We start from the raw sequence: 13864 nt of genomic DNA, 5'->3' as shown, positions 1-13864 counted from the left end.
TTTCAGAAGTGTCAGTCTGTGGCCGCCAGCTCTATTGCTGTAGGACTGAGGTGGAGGTGAAATACAGTGGTGGGCGTGGGTAGCAGAAGAAAGCTGCTTGCCCAATGGTGGCAGGGAAACAGAGCAAGCTGGGGGCAAGCTTCCTCTGACTAAACTTTACCTAAGCCCATCCCACTACGAACTCATCAGTGGATCAGCCCCATGGATGAAGTTAGCACGCATTAACTAGTCACCTCTCCATGGCATCACCAACTGGAGGCCAGGCTTACTGCACATGAGCCTATAGGGTACACTTCCTATTCGAATCGTAGCTGACAGTGTCATCCTATCGACGACCATGTATTTGAAAGGAAGGAAACTGCAGCTCAGACTCAAGTCCCCTGTCCTAGTTAAGGTGACTGTTGCTGTGATGAAACACCATGACCAGAAGCAACTTGGAGAGGAAAGGGTTTATTCAGCTTACACTTCCACATCATAGTTCATCACTGAAGGAAGTCCAGATGAATTCAAACAGGGCAGGAACCTGGAGGCAGGAGTTGATGCAAAGGCCATCGGGGGCATGCTGCTTACTGGCTTGCCCCTCATGCCTTGCTCAGCCTCTTTTCTTATAGAACCCACCATGGGCTGGGCCCTCCCCCATCAATCACTAATTAAGAAAATGTGCTACAGCTGGATCTTATGGGGGACACTTTGTCAATGGTGGTTCCGTCCTTTCAGATAACTCTAGCTTGTGTCAAGTTGACATAAAACTAGCCAGCACACCCCCGGTGAACATGGTGGGACAAAGGGTGACATTGATAGGAGACACACAGTGAGAACAGTTGGGTAGTGAGCACCACCTGTGGGTAGGTGGGAGATTAAGGCAATTAGCTGAAAGAAAGCACCCTTAGGACAAGGAGGGCAAATCTCTAAATTTGGACTTTGGGGGAGCTCAACAGACCACCTCTCTGGAGGCAGGGGCCCATGGCCAGCCCAGAGCTTGTCTCCACTTTGGGGTCCATAATGAATAAACCTGGAACTTAACTTCCTTATCCACAAAGGGACACTTGGCTCCACCGTGGGAGGTATGTGGGGTGGGTGGGTAGGTGTGTGGGGGTGGTGGGTAATGGTGTCAGCAAGTAACGTAGCCATTCCCGGTAAAGCCCCAGAGCTCCACCTGAGATCTGATGTGAGGTATTGGGGCAGGGAGGGAGAGTCATCTGCGGGGTGACTCTTAGCAAAGGGGGACTGATGGCTTGGTGTCTGAGTGCAGATGAAGGGTTCCCCCAGCAGGGTCTCCCTAGGTCTTCCTCCCTCTTCACCTGCTTGTTTCGGGTTTCAGTGCTTCATCAAAATCACTGCGGCCTACGGCTCCACAAAAGACATCTCCGTCTACAGTGTGCTGGGCCTCCCTGCATCCCAGATCTTCATTGTGGGCCGGCCCACCAAGAAGTACCAAACCCAGTGCCAGGTGTGTGAGGGCCAGGGAAGGAGTTGGGGACAGCTCCTAATCTTTCAGTTACTGGCTCATCCCTTCTTGCGCTCATTCGTTTATCTCTATCGAGCATTGCCTTGGGCCAGGCCCCCTGCGTTCGAGTGTAATGGCATCTGGGGGAAGGGGAAATGGCAATGACCGTTTATAGCAAAGCAAGTGCCATTCTGAATGACAGAATGACGGGGCCCTGGAGATGAGCTGCAAAACCTAGACTCCAGGACAAAGCTGGCCTCCAGAAAGGGCGTGGGGGTGGAGGGCAGACGACGGACAGTCAGAAAGAGCTGTTGTGCCATTCTGGGGTTGTGCCAGAATGCAGGGGTACAGACAGAGGCGTTCCGTGGCCCACAGGAACCCTAGAACTGTAGTAAGCCTCCCTGCTACTGCTTTTGGGGATGCAGACTCTCTTGAAGGATGCCCCAGGGAAGTGGCGATGTTGGGGGACAGGGTCAGATGCTAGCCTGATGCTTGTCCCCTCCACAGTTCCTGAGTGAAGGCTATGCCGCACACCTGGCGACACTGGAGGCCAGCCACCGCTCGCGCCCCAAGAAGAACAACTCGCGCATGATCCTGCGCAAGGGCAGCTTTGGATTGCACGCACAGCCGGAGTTTCTGCGCAAGCGCAACCACCTGCGCAGGACCATGTCTGTGCAGCAGCCGGACCCACCTGCCCCCAACCCCAAGCCCGAGAGGGCACAGAGCCAGCCTGAGTCCGACAAGGACCACGAGCGGCCGCTACCTGTGCTCAGCTGGGCGCGTGGGCCCCCCAAGTTCGAGTCGGTGCCCTGAGGGGTGGGCGGTGCTCAGAACAGTAGGGGCAGCTAGGCGGCCTGCAGGGAAGGGAAGGGTTGCCTTCTCCCTGACACAGGCGTTTTCCTGCTTTTTCCCTCCCGTGTCTGTCCAGCAGTGTCCGACCAGAGCAGGGAGGGACCTTGCCCTGACATTGGGGAGCTCTCTGGGCTGCGATTGGGTGAAACCCGGGGTGTCTCAGTGCAGCCGCCTGTGACATGCCCGTGCCCACAAGCCAGAGTCAGGGGTGATGTGTGAATGTGACCCTTGGGCCAAGCCTGCCTGTGCCCAGTGTTTGGGTAAAGTCGACCATCTTTTCGAGTCCTGAGGTTTCTGTAGCCGCGCTAGGCAGGCTCACACTAGAGAAGCCCCCAGCGCTGGGTAGACGGCCGGACAGGTGTTTGCCTCCGGCCGGCCGCTTGCAGGTGCAGCAACTTGACTGTGTGTAGAAGAGTGAGTGGCGTTTGTGCCTGCCCTCCTTGTGACATCCGGGGCACCACTTTGGGGTTGGCTGTCTCATGACACAGTGAGATCACTTTGTGGGAGCAGACAATTCCCTGGGTCCAATCTATGTAGGTGGAGTCTGTCCACAGCCCTGGGGATCGGGTCTGGTGCTGACTGTCTTGCCGCTGTCCTTGTTCCCCGTGTTCTCTGTATCTTTATTCTCCTGTGGCCCTTGAAGACAGATGTTCCTCTTCCTTGTGCACTTCCCTGAGAGGCAGCAGGCCACAGACTCTGGCCTGAGTTGGTCCGGCCGTGTGCCCTTGAGTCTGTAGCATATCCTCCTTGGGCCCTACTGTTTTCTGTAACTAGAAGGGGCCTCCTGGCTGAGATGGGTACTGGCTTTGACTCCTAGGCTGTCCAGCTTTTCGGCTCTCTGGGGGCTTTACAGAATGCCCAGTGGGCCTCCTCCTCATCCCATCCCTCCCCACCCTGGGAGAGGGATTCTAGGGTGAGGCTGAAAGGGAGCCCAGTACCTCAGAGGAAGGAAGCTACCACTTCATGGAGAACAAACTGGTTTGTGCACACTGAGGGTAAAAAACAAAACAAAACAAAAAAAAAAAAAAAAAAAAAAACCGACTTCCTTCCACCAACAAAGGGGACCACATGGCTGCCCCTCCCATAGCTCTGCTCAGACTGACTTTTTTCTTTAGGTTTCTGGAATGCATGGAGCTGAGAGCTCGGGATCTTGGAGGTTCATGGAATATTGGCTCAAGCTGTTGTATTCTCTTCCCCTCTCTGGCCACTACGTTTGGTTTGAGCCTAGAACCTCCTCCATGGTAGTCAGCCCCCTTGGGTGGTGACGGGGGTGTTCCTTTGCTGCCAAGTCCTTGGCCTTGGCACAGTCTCCCCTTGCTCCCTGGCCCGGACTGACACCTGTTGTATGGCCTCCTGGGTGTCTTAGAAGCCCCTGGGCTGCCCTGAGGCCAGAGCCAAACATCTGTGTACACAGCAGGCACTCGTCAGCTCAGTGTCGCTTCTGTTCAATGTCTACCTCTTGCAGCTCCCATGCAGCCTGTGGTGGCTGCTGATGGGGGTGGCTGGCACCGCGGTGTGAGTTGCCCAGCAAACTGGGCACCTCACTTGGGCTGGAGGGGGTGTGGGCTCCCAGGACCCACCCTGCTTTTTCCACTTAAATGTCTTCTCCAGCCTGCCAGCCAGCTCCTGTTCCCTCTGCCCATCCCATCCCATCCTATCTACTGGCTCTTCCACTGCACTATGAGCACTGTATCTGGCAAACCAAACCCATCACTGCCAAGGCGGCTGCCGAGAGGGCAAGGAGGTATGGGACCAGCTTCAGCTTCCTCTTTCTGTCCCCCCTCCTAGAAGTTCATACCTGCCCTGCTTCTCACCATTCCTCTTAGAGGTTCATACCTGCCCCCACCCCACCCCCATTACCCCCCACTAACCCCCCATTCCTCTTAGAAATTCATACCTCCCGCCTCATTCTTGCCTATCTTTTGGCACCAGCTCATATGGCATAGACCCTTAATTGCAGTCCTTCCCCCTAAATGCTGTGGTTGGAGCTTGGCTAGATCCAATTCTTTCCCAGCCCTTCATCTCCTCTCAGCAGGAGCCACCAGGTCTAACTTTCAAATGAGACCCCCAGGCCGAGTCAGTGTGCGAGTGGGGGACCCCCCAGGGAGACTGGAGCCAGTGACAGGGCTCTGTGGGTCAGAGCCAGCCAGAGGCCCCATCCCCCTTTTGCTAGAGCCCCACATTGGGGCTTGGGTGACCCCTTTTGTGAGATGCCGCTGGTGTACAGGTGTTGCGCACACCACCCTAGGAGCTGCGGCCGGTGAGGTACGCACTCGCCGCTCTGTTGAGCGAACAGCTCGGTATTGCTTCCTGGCAACTGTACTCCGCCTGCGTGCTTTCTGCTCCTGCTCTGTTGAGTTAGGTCAGAGACAAAAGGAGCCGATTCCTAGTGCTCTTCGGAGGGGAGTGCGGTCGCCTCCTCTAGTAGTTCTGTGTGACACCCCATCTAGCTGTTTTCTAGCGACCTCTAGCTCCTGGTGTGCCTGCTCTCCAGCTGCTGGAAACATGTTCCTGCTTGACCAAAGTTCCCGTATCTGAGTGGCATGTTTGTTCTTCCTGTGTGGTGGCTGTCCTGACCTAGCTGAGGGATGCCTGACACCTTCCTTTATCCCCTGTCCTGTTGTGGGTTGCTGGAGTCTGCTCTTTCAGCCTCATGCCCCTCACCCCCCAAAGACTGACCCTTCTCGGAAGCACCACAAGATATTTTTTAAAAAATAAATTATTTTCATGCATTCAGACAAACAGCCTTCCTGCCTGGGTGCTGGGCTACAACAAATGTATCTGAACCCCAGTATTCCTGAGATTGGGGTGGTTCTCTGAAGGAGGGAAGGCTGTATCTAATGGTTTTTAAACTGTACTTTGGGCACTTTGCAGCCCAGAGCTGTGCCCCAGAAGTATCCTGCAGACAAAACATGGCACCTATCTTTAATTGAAGAATGGGCCCTGCCAGACCGGTGCACCCGGGTCTGGAAGAAGTGCCAGTTTTGCAGGCATACTCTGCACCCAGCTCAGGTGAAGCCCCGCCAGGGAGGGCACCCTGACTGTAGGAGCCTTGCAGTTGACCCCGCCTTAAAACAACCACTTTCCAGCGGAATCCCTGGGGTTCCATTCCAAGTGCTCTGGAAATTAAAAAAAAAAAAAATCCCTTTTCTTTCCCTTCTGGGCTAGGGAGGAATTTCTTATACACCCAAGTTAAGTGTTTAGTACAAGTAGCAAAGCCTGGCTGAGTTCTGATCTTGCTGGAAACCAATGGAGGTTGGAAGGAAGTCAGAATTTGACTCCACCCTGCGGTGGCTCAGAAGAGGTGGGGGACAACAAGGAGCGGTAGACACAGTGGCCAGCGTGGGACATGCCCCCTCAGACCCAGACCCACTGTCCTTTTCTCTTTGTTTACTCAGTGGTGGCAGCCAGTCTGACCTTGTCTGCGGTCTGCCTGTCCCTGTGTGTAACTTCCAGTACTCTCTGTGATGGCTGGTTCTTGATAGAAAAGGCTTATTATAGTCCTCATGGCTGCCTTGTACAAAATCCGTTAGAAAAGAAAATGTAAAATATCCAATTTCTAACCAGACAAAAACAGCATTATGGAGTTAAAAGATTTTTACAATTGGTCTTGATTTTGATGTGAGCTGTTTTTAACTCTGAAACGTTGTCACTTAAATAAAAACCTTATTTGCCTTTAGGATGTGCTTTGTTTTGGGCTATGTTGAAAAAGCTTTCCTTTATTTTTATTTTATGTGCATTGGTGTTTTGTCATGGGTGTTGGGTCCCCTGGAACTGGAGTTACAGACAGTTGTGAGCTGCCACGTGTGTGCTGGGAATTGAACCCAGGTTCTCTGGAAGAGCAGTCAGTGCTCTTAATCACTGAGCCGTTTTCTTTCACTTTGATTCTCTCCGAGAGAAGAACGGGAGAAGAGGGGATGGGGGACACAAAGCTGAGCTCCAGACCCATGGCTGTGTCACTCAGTGTGGTGTCAGAGTGTGTGTACTTAAAAACAAAACAAAACAAAACAAAACAAGCCAAATGTCAAAAGCGAGTTTTTAATTATGAAAAAGCAATGTGATCTAGAAACTGACACACTGGTATCTTTCTAATAAAATGACATAGTAGATTTCCTAAATAATTTACAAAGAGCAGAAACTGGTCTTGAACAGTGTCCCCCTTCCTGCACACCCCAGTTCCCCACACTGAGCTGATAAGTAGGCCCCAAGAGCTCAGGCTTGCAGTCTACAAATATCTCCTCTCTTCCTATGGGGACCTGTGGGATCAGGGGTAAAAGTGGTCCCCAAGAATCTCTGCACTGGGAATAAAGGGGGTGATTTCATGGGATGACTCCTGCAGGGCCTTGGTCCTGGTCACAAGGTTCAGAACTGTCTAGCATCTTCAGGTACATTCCTAATACGGATGGGCCTCTGTGAAGCTGGAGAACAGGGTGCTGTATGAGTCCTCCTGGAGAGCATGGGCAGTTCCCATCACCTCTTCCTAAAACACTCTTGGGCTGTGGCCAGTGGTTACCAATGGGCCCAGATATGGCTAAAATAGAAGGCTTCTGGATCCCCTGTTAGTCAAGTCCTTGTTAGCAGTGGCCTGGGGATGCTGATGAGCCCAGTGCCTCCTCCGGAAGTTCATGGGGTGGGTGGCACGGACATCCTGATGGCTTGGTGGCTGGACAGAGCCTGTTTCCTGTAAAGACAGAACTTCCGCTGTGCTTCTCCCTATTCTCAAGGCAGGGGATGTGGGAAGCTATAGCCCTCCTCTCCAAATCAAAAGGCTGGAAGGTGGCTTTCAGTCCTTTGAAATCACAGGGTTCTGATGTGATCAGTAAGGATAGCAGCTTTGGCTGAGGGAAGTTGAAGACCCAGATACTTCCTACTCTGCTTTTTACCCACCCTGTGGCTTTTCTCAGTCCATTCACTTCTTTAGCACTCTTGCAAGAGTGCCTGCACATTTATATGTAGAGAAGGAGGAGGTGAAAGAGGAGGAGGAGAGACAGAGGGAGGGGCCATTACCTGTAGGATGCTGCTGTCCTCATTCACGAATAAGGGAGACAGTCATGTCACCACTAGGGATAGAGAAGGGGGAGGGACTGATGACCTGGGATGCTTCATGTTCTGAAGGCATCCCCAGCCCACACTAGACAAGACCAGAACCTGGAGGCATGGTGGGAACATGGCCACAGGGGACATACGGCCTCAGAACACTTTGCAGCCATTCTACAAATGGGAAAACAGTTTCCAAGTCAGGGCAGATCCAGAGCAAAGACTCTGCCTCCAGGTTGGAATCCTGAGCAGATAGACCAGGGACTCCATAGCAACCATGTTGCTTTTGCCAAGGTCCATGGGTCGACAGGGTATAGAGGAGCCATGAAAGGGGCTGGAAGAAGGGAAGGTCTCTCAGGAAGCAGGTACCCAGTCACATGTGAGGTTCAAAGTGATGGGCAAAGGTGAGAGTCCAAGGCCTGGAGGACTCATAGTGCATCCTTCACCATCGACCCAGGCCACTTGAAGCACAGAGGGACAGGGACTTGTCTTGGTCATGTGGCAGATTGGTGCTGGAACCAGCAGCACCCTCTCTAGAAATATAGTATGGCTCAAGGGGACCCATGGCCATTTCCCCTTGACCCCAGGATGCAGCTCACCTCTCTTCGGCCTTGATGGCTTTGTCCAGTTTGTGTGACAGCTTCTGGAGATGCTGGATTCCAGCTCCTACAGGCTCTAGGTCACTGTCAGACTCACTGAACACAAGGAAGCGCCAAAGCAGGGGTTAGCAGAGCCCCGAGCAGAGCCCAGGCGACCCCGAATGACTGGGAAAGCCTCACTGGAGCCTCACTGTGGCAGGTGACATGAAAGCCTGTGAGGCTGAGCCATGGGAAATCATTCTGCAGTCAGGTGAGGGCTGCTGTTGGCCTTGCACCTGTCTCCGCCCATCTAGAACGGAGTGGGACTCATCTCCTATCCCCTTTACAGGTAGGAAACAGGCCTGGAGAGATTTATTTTTTTTTCCCTTCAGGTCCTTATTAGCTCTGGGGCAGACTTGGGCCAGAACAAGGGTGTCCTGCCCCAGGTAGTACTGAGACTTGTGGGACAGAAAGGAAATTATGGTGGGCTGAGAGAGACTACTTGCCTGGGAGAGCAGAGAGGTTCTATGGAGGAACAGGGGCTCCGGAGGGCAGCCTCCCTCCTTAGCCGCTGATGTCGATGGGCATGTAGACCCATCTGGCCAGAGAGGCGTGGATGTCCTCCGACTCTGGCATCCCGGTTGGTCCTGTACAGCCGAGTGTTCTTCTGGCTCAGACTGGGTGGTGAGGTCCCTCTGTCCTTCTGGACTCCTCGTTTTTTCCTCACTTTCACCTGTGTTCCCATCAGCCACCTGGTGCCACTTTGGCAGGACTCCTGGATTCTCTGTGATGGGTTCATGTAGGGAGGTTAGTCCAGGTAGGAGCAAGGTGGGCGGCCAGCCTTTGGCCATCCCTCCAGCCTAGGGTCTGTCCCACAAACAGCCCTAATTGACGGGGCTGAGTCCCAACCCTTGGATCCTTTTTACATGTGGCTGCATCCAACAGTTCTGCTTAGACTGCCTTTGTCTTGCCAAACCGGAGCCCAGAAGTTGGAGCAAGGCCCAAGGTAAGTCTGATGAGTTAGGTGGCCTTAGACAAGATGTCACATTTCATTGTTCTGAGCTATAGTTGTTGAAAGCAATTTTAGGACTCTTCCAAGTCAGAGCTAGACTTTGGCTAGCTCTGTAGAGTTGCCAGGAGCCTCTGTTCTCCCCTCGCACCATCAGAACGCCCAGCAAGATGCCCACCCCCTTCTCTCCTTGGAGGTCTGTTGATTTTCATAGCTTCTGTCTTTTCCAGGGGACACCTGCCTACATCTGCCGCTCCGGGTTTAAAGACCTACATGGGGTCAGAGAGATAGCTCAGCAGGTCGAGGTTCCTGCCACCAAACCTGACAACTCAAGTCTGATCTCTAGAATCCACATGGTGGAAGTGGAGAACCTACTCCTGCACATTGTCCTCTGACCTCCAGATGAATACCACCATATGCGTGCTCCCCCCATAAATAAACATAAACATTTAAGTCAATATTAAAAAAAAAAAAAGATATCTGCCTGGAAGGCTCCTGGGCACACTGCACCCAAGCACCACCCCTCAAATCTGCCTTCTGAACTGCTCGAGAAGTTGCATCCTTCTGCAAGCCCAGCTCCTCCGCCTTTTCCTACCAAGTAGCTGACAGCCAAGATGTAATAAATAGTATGACTGGGAGAATTTAGATGGGAGTCTACAGGATCTCCTCCCTCACCGTGACTTAGTCCTCACACTGAGACCCCTTCAGCATCCAGGCTGGACTCACACCATCCTAGTGGTCCTGTGCCTCCATATACCTTCCCCTTCCTGAGTTATCTCGGAAGAGTGACCTATTCTAGGGAGGTTTTATCCACTAAGCTTGAGACTGATCTCTCTTTGTAGTTAGCCATTTCTTGCAATTTCCTATCATAGGGTGCAGCAGGTTACTTGGCATGGAGAATATCAACTTCTTCCATGACTTTCTCACTCACTCACTCACTCACTCACTCACTCACTCACTCACTCACTCACTCATTTGTTGGGAAACTATTATGTGCCAGAATGACTGGGGGTGCTTCAGGGGTCGGGGAGGGTGGGGACTGCAAGAACCTAATCAAACTCTAAGACCCCACCGACTCTATATTCTTGGAGCCTCCCTGAGGATAGGATACTTCTGTAAACAGACAGCTGCTAGTGGTATCATTGTTACCTGGGACATAGCACCCAAGGCGCTTTTGGCTGAGCGAGCTGAAGCCTTAAGATGCTGCTGCTCTGGCTCTGGGGTTTCGAGGCGTTTCCAGGAGGGGCCAGTCCCGAGGTTGAGGCTGACGGCTCTCAGTGGCAGCCTCCTTTGGAACTGTCTGCACAGAGAGCCCAGGGGACCCGTCTCCAGATGGCCCTCAGCAGACCGGGCCACCGCCTTCTCTAGATGTTCCTCCTTTAGGAGTGATCGTCTGCGCATGGAGGCCGTCATGCCCTGCCACTGAGACGCCATGTGCTTGGTCCAGTCTCCTCTGCCCGCTAGATCCTGGGGAGGTCAAAAGGTCATGAAACTACTCCCTGGCCCTATTCCCAGGCGCCAGAGACCCTGGGAACTGGGGAAGAGGTGAAGTGGAACCTCTTGGGGTAGACCTGCTGCACAATTTTGGATGCCAGAAAGATGACCATGGCGTCATGGTCAGCAGCTGCCTCGACTGCAAGGCGGCAAACCGTCTGTCTTTCTATGACAGCCTCCTTCACGGAGGCTCAGCGGAGAGACAGAGAGATGTCACCGAGCCTCGGCGCTTATGCAGGACAACATTAGCAAGCGGCTCTTTCACAAATTCGCGCTCCACTACGGAGCAGACCCTGGCCACCCCTCCAAGGCCTCGGATCCGATGGGGATGCTTTAAATCTCCAGACACCCACTTTGCGTTGCGGGTCCTATCCAGAGTCCCTGGCCCACTCCCCTCTCGGAGCTGCTCGTGAGACCCCCTCCCCAAACCCCTTGATGTCCCCACGCGCTCACCTCCCTGCCTGATACCCGAGACCTGAAGATCGACACACGCTCTTCGCCCACCACAGCAGATTTGAAACTCCGCGCGGCCCCGCCCCGGCCCGGTGCTCGTAGCCCATTGGTCCTATCAGCCCTCCGCCGCCGCCGCCCCTGGATTCCGATTGGCCTGTTTCTCTCGCGACCATAAATCGTGCTTTGGGATTGGCGGGGCTACGCCCTTACATCGCTCGGGGACCCCCGCCTGGAACGCTGCAAAGGGTCCCCCAGGCTCGGGCGGTGGCCCCCTGACCGCTGTCACCGCCCAGTCCCCTTGCCACCTTCCGGCTGCTTGGTTTGGGGTGGCCGCGCCTCGTCCGTCGCACGCCCAGGCCGTCCCCAGAGCCTGCGGTCAGGCTGCTCTGCGGGATGCTGCGGGAGCGCGGGCCACCGCCACCTAGGGCACTCCTTCCAGCCCTTCACCCCACCCAACTTCTCTCTGGCATCCAGTAGTTTTGTCAGAGCGTTAGGCTGGGACTGCCGAGCTCTGGGTTCCCTGGGAAGTTTGGTTTCAAATTCCCCGCCTGATCCTCTTCCTTCCTGAGAGATGGCCCTGCCCCTGTCAGTTCCTCAAACTCACCACCCTGCTGGCGCCCAAGAAAGCACATCTCAGAGGAAGGGACAACCCTAGACCACCCTCTCCACCCGTTAGGTCAGTTCCTCTGCCTGGTCTCGCCATCTTTCCATCTTTCCCTTAATCTCCCAGCAAGCTTAACACAACAACAACAACAACAACAACAACAACAACAGCCTGGCTTGCTTTCTCCTGTGTATCTGCTTTTATTTTTGTTATTTTGACTTTTTTATTTTTAAGATTTTATTTTTGTTCTTAATTGTGTGTCTCTCTGTGGATATGTGCATGTGAGTGCTTGCAGGGTCGGGGTGGGGGTGTGAGGCAGAAGAGGAAGTCCGATCCTCTGGAGCTGGAGTTAGAAGTGGTTGTGAGGAACCTCACATCCTTCTGCAAGAGCGGTAGTGCGTTAAGGGCTGAGCTATTCCTTGCTTTCTCTCTTTCTCTCTGCCTCTCTGTCTCTGTTGCTCTCTCTCTGTCTGTCTCTCTGTCTCTGTCTCTCTCTGTCTCTGTCTCTCCCTCTTCTCTCCTTTTTTTTTTTTTTTTTTTTTTTTTCTGATGGGCTCTTACTGGTCACATCCCTGGCTCAGCCTCCCCAGTACTGAAATCAAGGGGCCCAGGTGTGCCAGCACAATGGGGCCCTCTTACCTGCTTCTCCAGGAAACATCATCACGCCTCTCCCTTCCCATCCCTTGCCTAAGCCTGAGGTAGGACTCCCAGAGACTCTTCAGGCCTCTTCCTGGTGTCCGGATTGTCTGACCCTCTCCCCCAGCCTCTGTGTTCACCTCCCAAACCCCCTGTGATGATGATCGATTTGTCACATAGCACTTTCAAGCACCCCCTGTGTATCCATGAACCCATTTGACCCCCAATGCCGCAGAGCTCTGTGAGGTAGCTGAGGTGTAGTGAGTTTAAGCTGGCCACATTTCACTCAGTGTGACTGTACAGCAGGGTGAAGGATCCAAATGCCATCTCTGCAGGAGCAGGGTCTATGTGGACCAGGGTTGACTCCCTCACTGCTGAGGCTTCCCCAGCCTGGATCTCTCCTCTGACTCCTGAAGCCAGCAGTCTCCTGGGGCCTATCACCTCCTGCTGGCTACTTAAAGCCAACAAACCCCAAGTTGGAGCCACCCTGGATTTCCCGACACCCACCAAAGGTCTCCCTAATCTTACAAGTGGGAACTTGTGATTTATTAAACTTGGCTAAAAATAGACTGAAAACGTCCATTTCTTACTTCCATGGGACTCAAGTTCAGCGTGCCTGGCGAGATGAGTACTTCCAGATCAAATCTCCAATCATCAGGCAGAGAACCACATGCTACCTAAACCTGAGACCCAGGGAATGAGCTGGCCAGGCAGAGCTTGCCTTTATGTGTTTGTAGGCATGTGTCTTTGTGAGTGTGTGTTTGTGGTTTTTGCACAGGGCATGTCATGTTCAAGGGCACTCTCTGTAAGAAATCTGACACACATGCATATGCAATCCCAAGTAAGTCTTCAGAGAACGGCTTGTGACTGTGTGGTGTGCTCTGAGAGGCTTTATTGTGCTCTGGTGAGCTGTGGGCGTAGGCTGCGGTTTGCAAGCCATGGCTCTCACGTGCTGGTCGACTTCGTCCTCCAGCCTCTCCTCCATGGGACTGTTTACAGGGCTCTCAACCTGCTTATGCCACTTGATTTGTGACCATAATCAGGAAATACACGTAATGAATCAGACGGAGGAAGAGAGAGTGGTTTCTACGAAGAAGGAGTTCAAGTGAGGGAATGTCTCAATGAAGATGAAACCCTGGGAAACGGATCTCTCAAACAGTGTTTCGCCACATTCATCTCCTCAGCACCTGCCGCAGGGCCTGGTGTGTCACGGCATTCATAATAATAGCTTATATTTTCTGAGCCTTTACCACGTGTCAGACACTCAGCTAAGTGCATCGACATGTTTCCTCTTCAGTTCTCCCTGCAGCTCTAGGAAGTGGGATCTATTTTTATTCTCATTACTGATGACGAAACTGGAGATTCAGACAGGCGAGACCCTGGGTCTCTGACTCTGAGCTCTGTGTTCCTCTCTTTAGGTCACGCATCCTTGCTAAGCATCTGGCGTGTGTGTGTGTGTGTGTGTGTGTGTGTGTGTGTGTATGCATGTGTGTAGAGAGTATTCTCAATGCTTGCAGCTCTCTCCTCTTTTGCCACTCGGAGACACAACTGGCAGATCAGGTTAATGAAGGGAAGTCTCCATGGCAACGAAAGAAGGCAGAAGAAGTATTTTCTTCTGAATGGGAAGCTGCTTCCTTCAGCCTTGCGTGGAGAGTGGCTGGAGGGGGGCTCCACACAGGCATAGCTCTTTGATGGGTGGTGGGTGCAGGGTCTCCTGCTCCACCGGAGGAGGACAATGTAGCGGGTATCACAAG

The 13864-nt window shown here is 53.2% G+C and overlaps 2 protein-coding genes across 2 annotated transcripts in view; one reads left to right on the top strand and one right to left on the bottom strand.

Moving 5' to 3' along the window:
* Pitpnm3 (PITPNM family member 3) overlaps positions 1-5978 on the top strand; it is a 92103-nt gene extending 86125 nt beyond the window's left edge. The window contains 2 exon segments of the mRNA XM_037201331.1: positions 1322-1450; positions 1955-5978. Coding sequence (XP_037057226.1) covers positions 1322-1450; positions 1955-2260 — 435 coding nt within the window. The 3' untranslated portion in view covers positions 2261-5978.
* Positions 5979-6317: 339 nt separating this feature from the next.
* Pimreg (PICALM interacting mitotic regulator) lies at positions 6318-11232 on the bottom strand. Its single transcript, XM_037201330.1, has 6 exons — positions 10871-11232; positions 10073-10390; positions 8421-8698; positions 7936-8031; positions 7307-7359; positions 6318-6980 (listed from the first exon to the last, which is right to left on the bottom strand). Exons 2-5 carry the CDS (start codon positions 10355-10357, stop codon positions 7326-7328), a joined length of 693 nt encoding a protein of 230 aa, XP_037057225.1. The 5' UTR covers positions 10358-10390; positions 10871-11232; the 3' UTR covers positions 6318-6980; positions 7307-7325.
* Between the last annotated feature and the right edge of the window lie 2632 nt (positions 11233-13864).

The sequence above is a fragment of the Peromyscus leucopus genome, chromosome 8b (assembly GCF_004664715.2).
Source record: "Peromyscus leucopus breed LL Stock chromosome 8b, UCI_PerLeu_2.1, whole genome shotgun sequence".
Taxonomy (NCBI): domain Eukaryota; kingdom Metazoa; phylum Chordata; class Mammalia; order Rodentia; family Cricetidae; genus Peromyscus; species Peromyscus leucopus.
The sequence above is the reverse complement of the archived record's forward strand: the minus strand, read 5'-3'. Positions and strand labels throughout refer to the sequence as shown.

Excerpts from the sequence above, each read along its gene's own strand:
- Pimreg (XM_037201330.1), bottom strand. The coding sequence starts at position 10,357 with ATGGCGTCTCAGTGGCAGGGCATGACGGCCTCCATGCGCAGACGATCA. Across the intron at positions 8,699-10,072 it reads CCTTGGGTGCTATGTCCCAG|AGAATCCAGGAGTCCTGCCA; the intron begins GTAACAATGATA and ends AACCCATCACAG. Across the intron at positions 8,032-8,420 it reads GAACCTCTCTGCTCTCCCAG|TGAGTCTGACAGTGACCTAG; the intron begins GCAAGTAGTCTC and ends CCTTGTGTTCAG.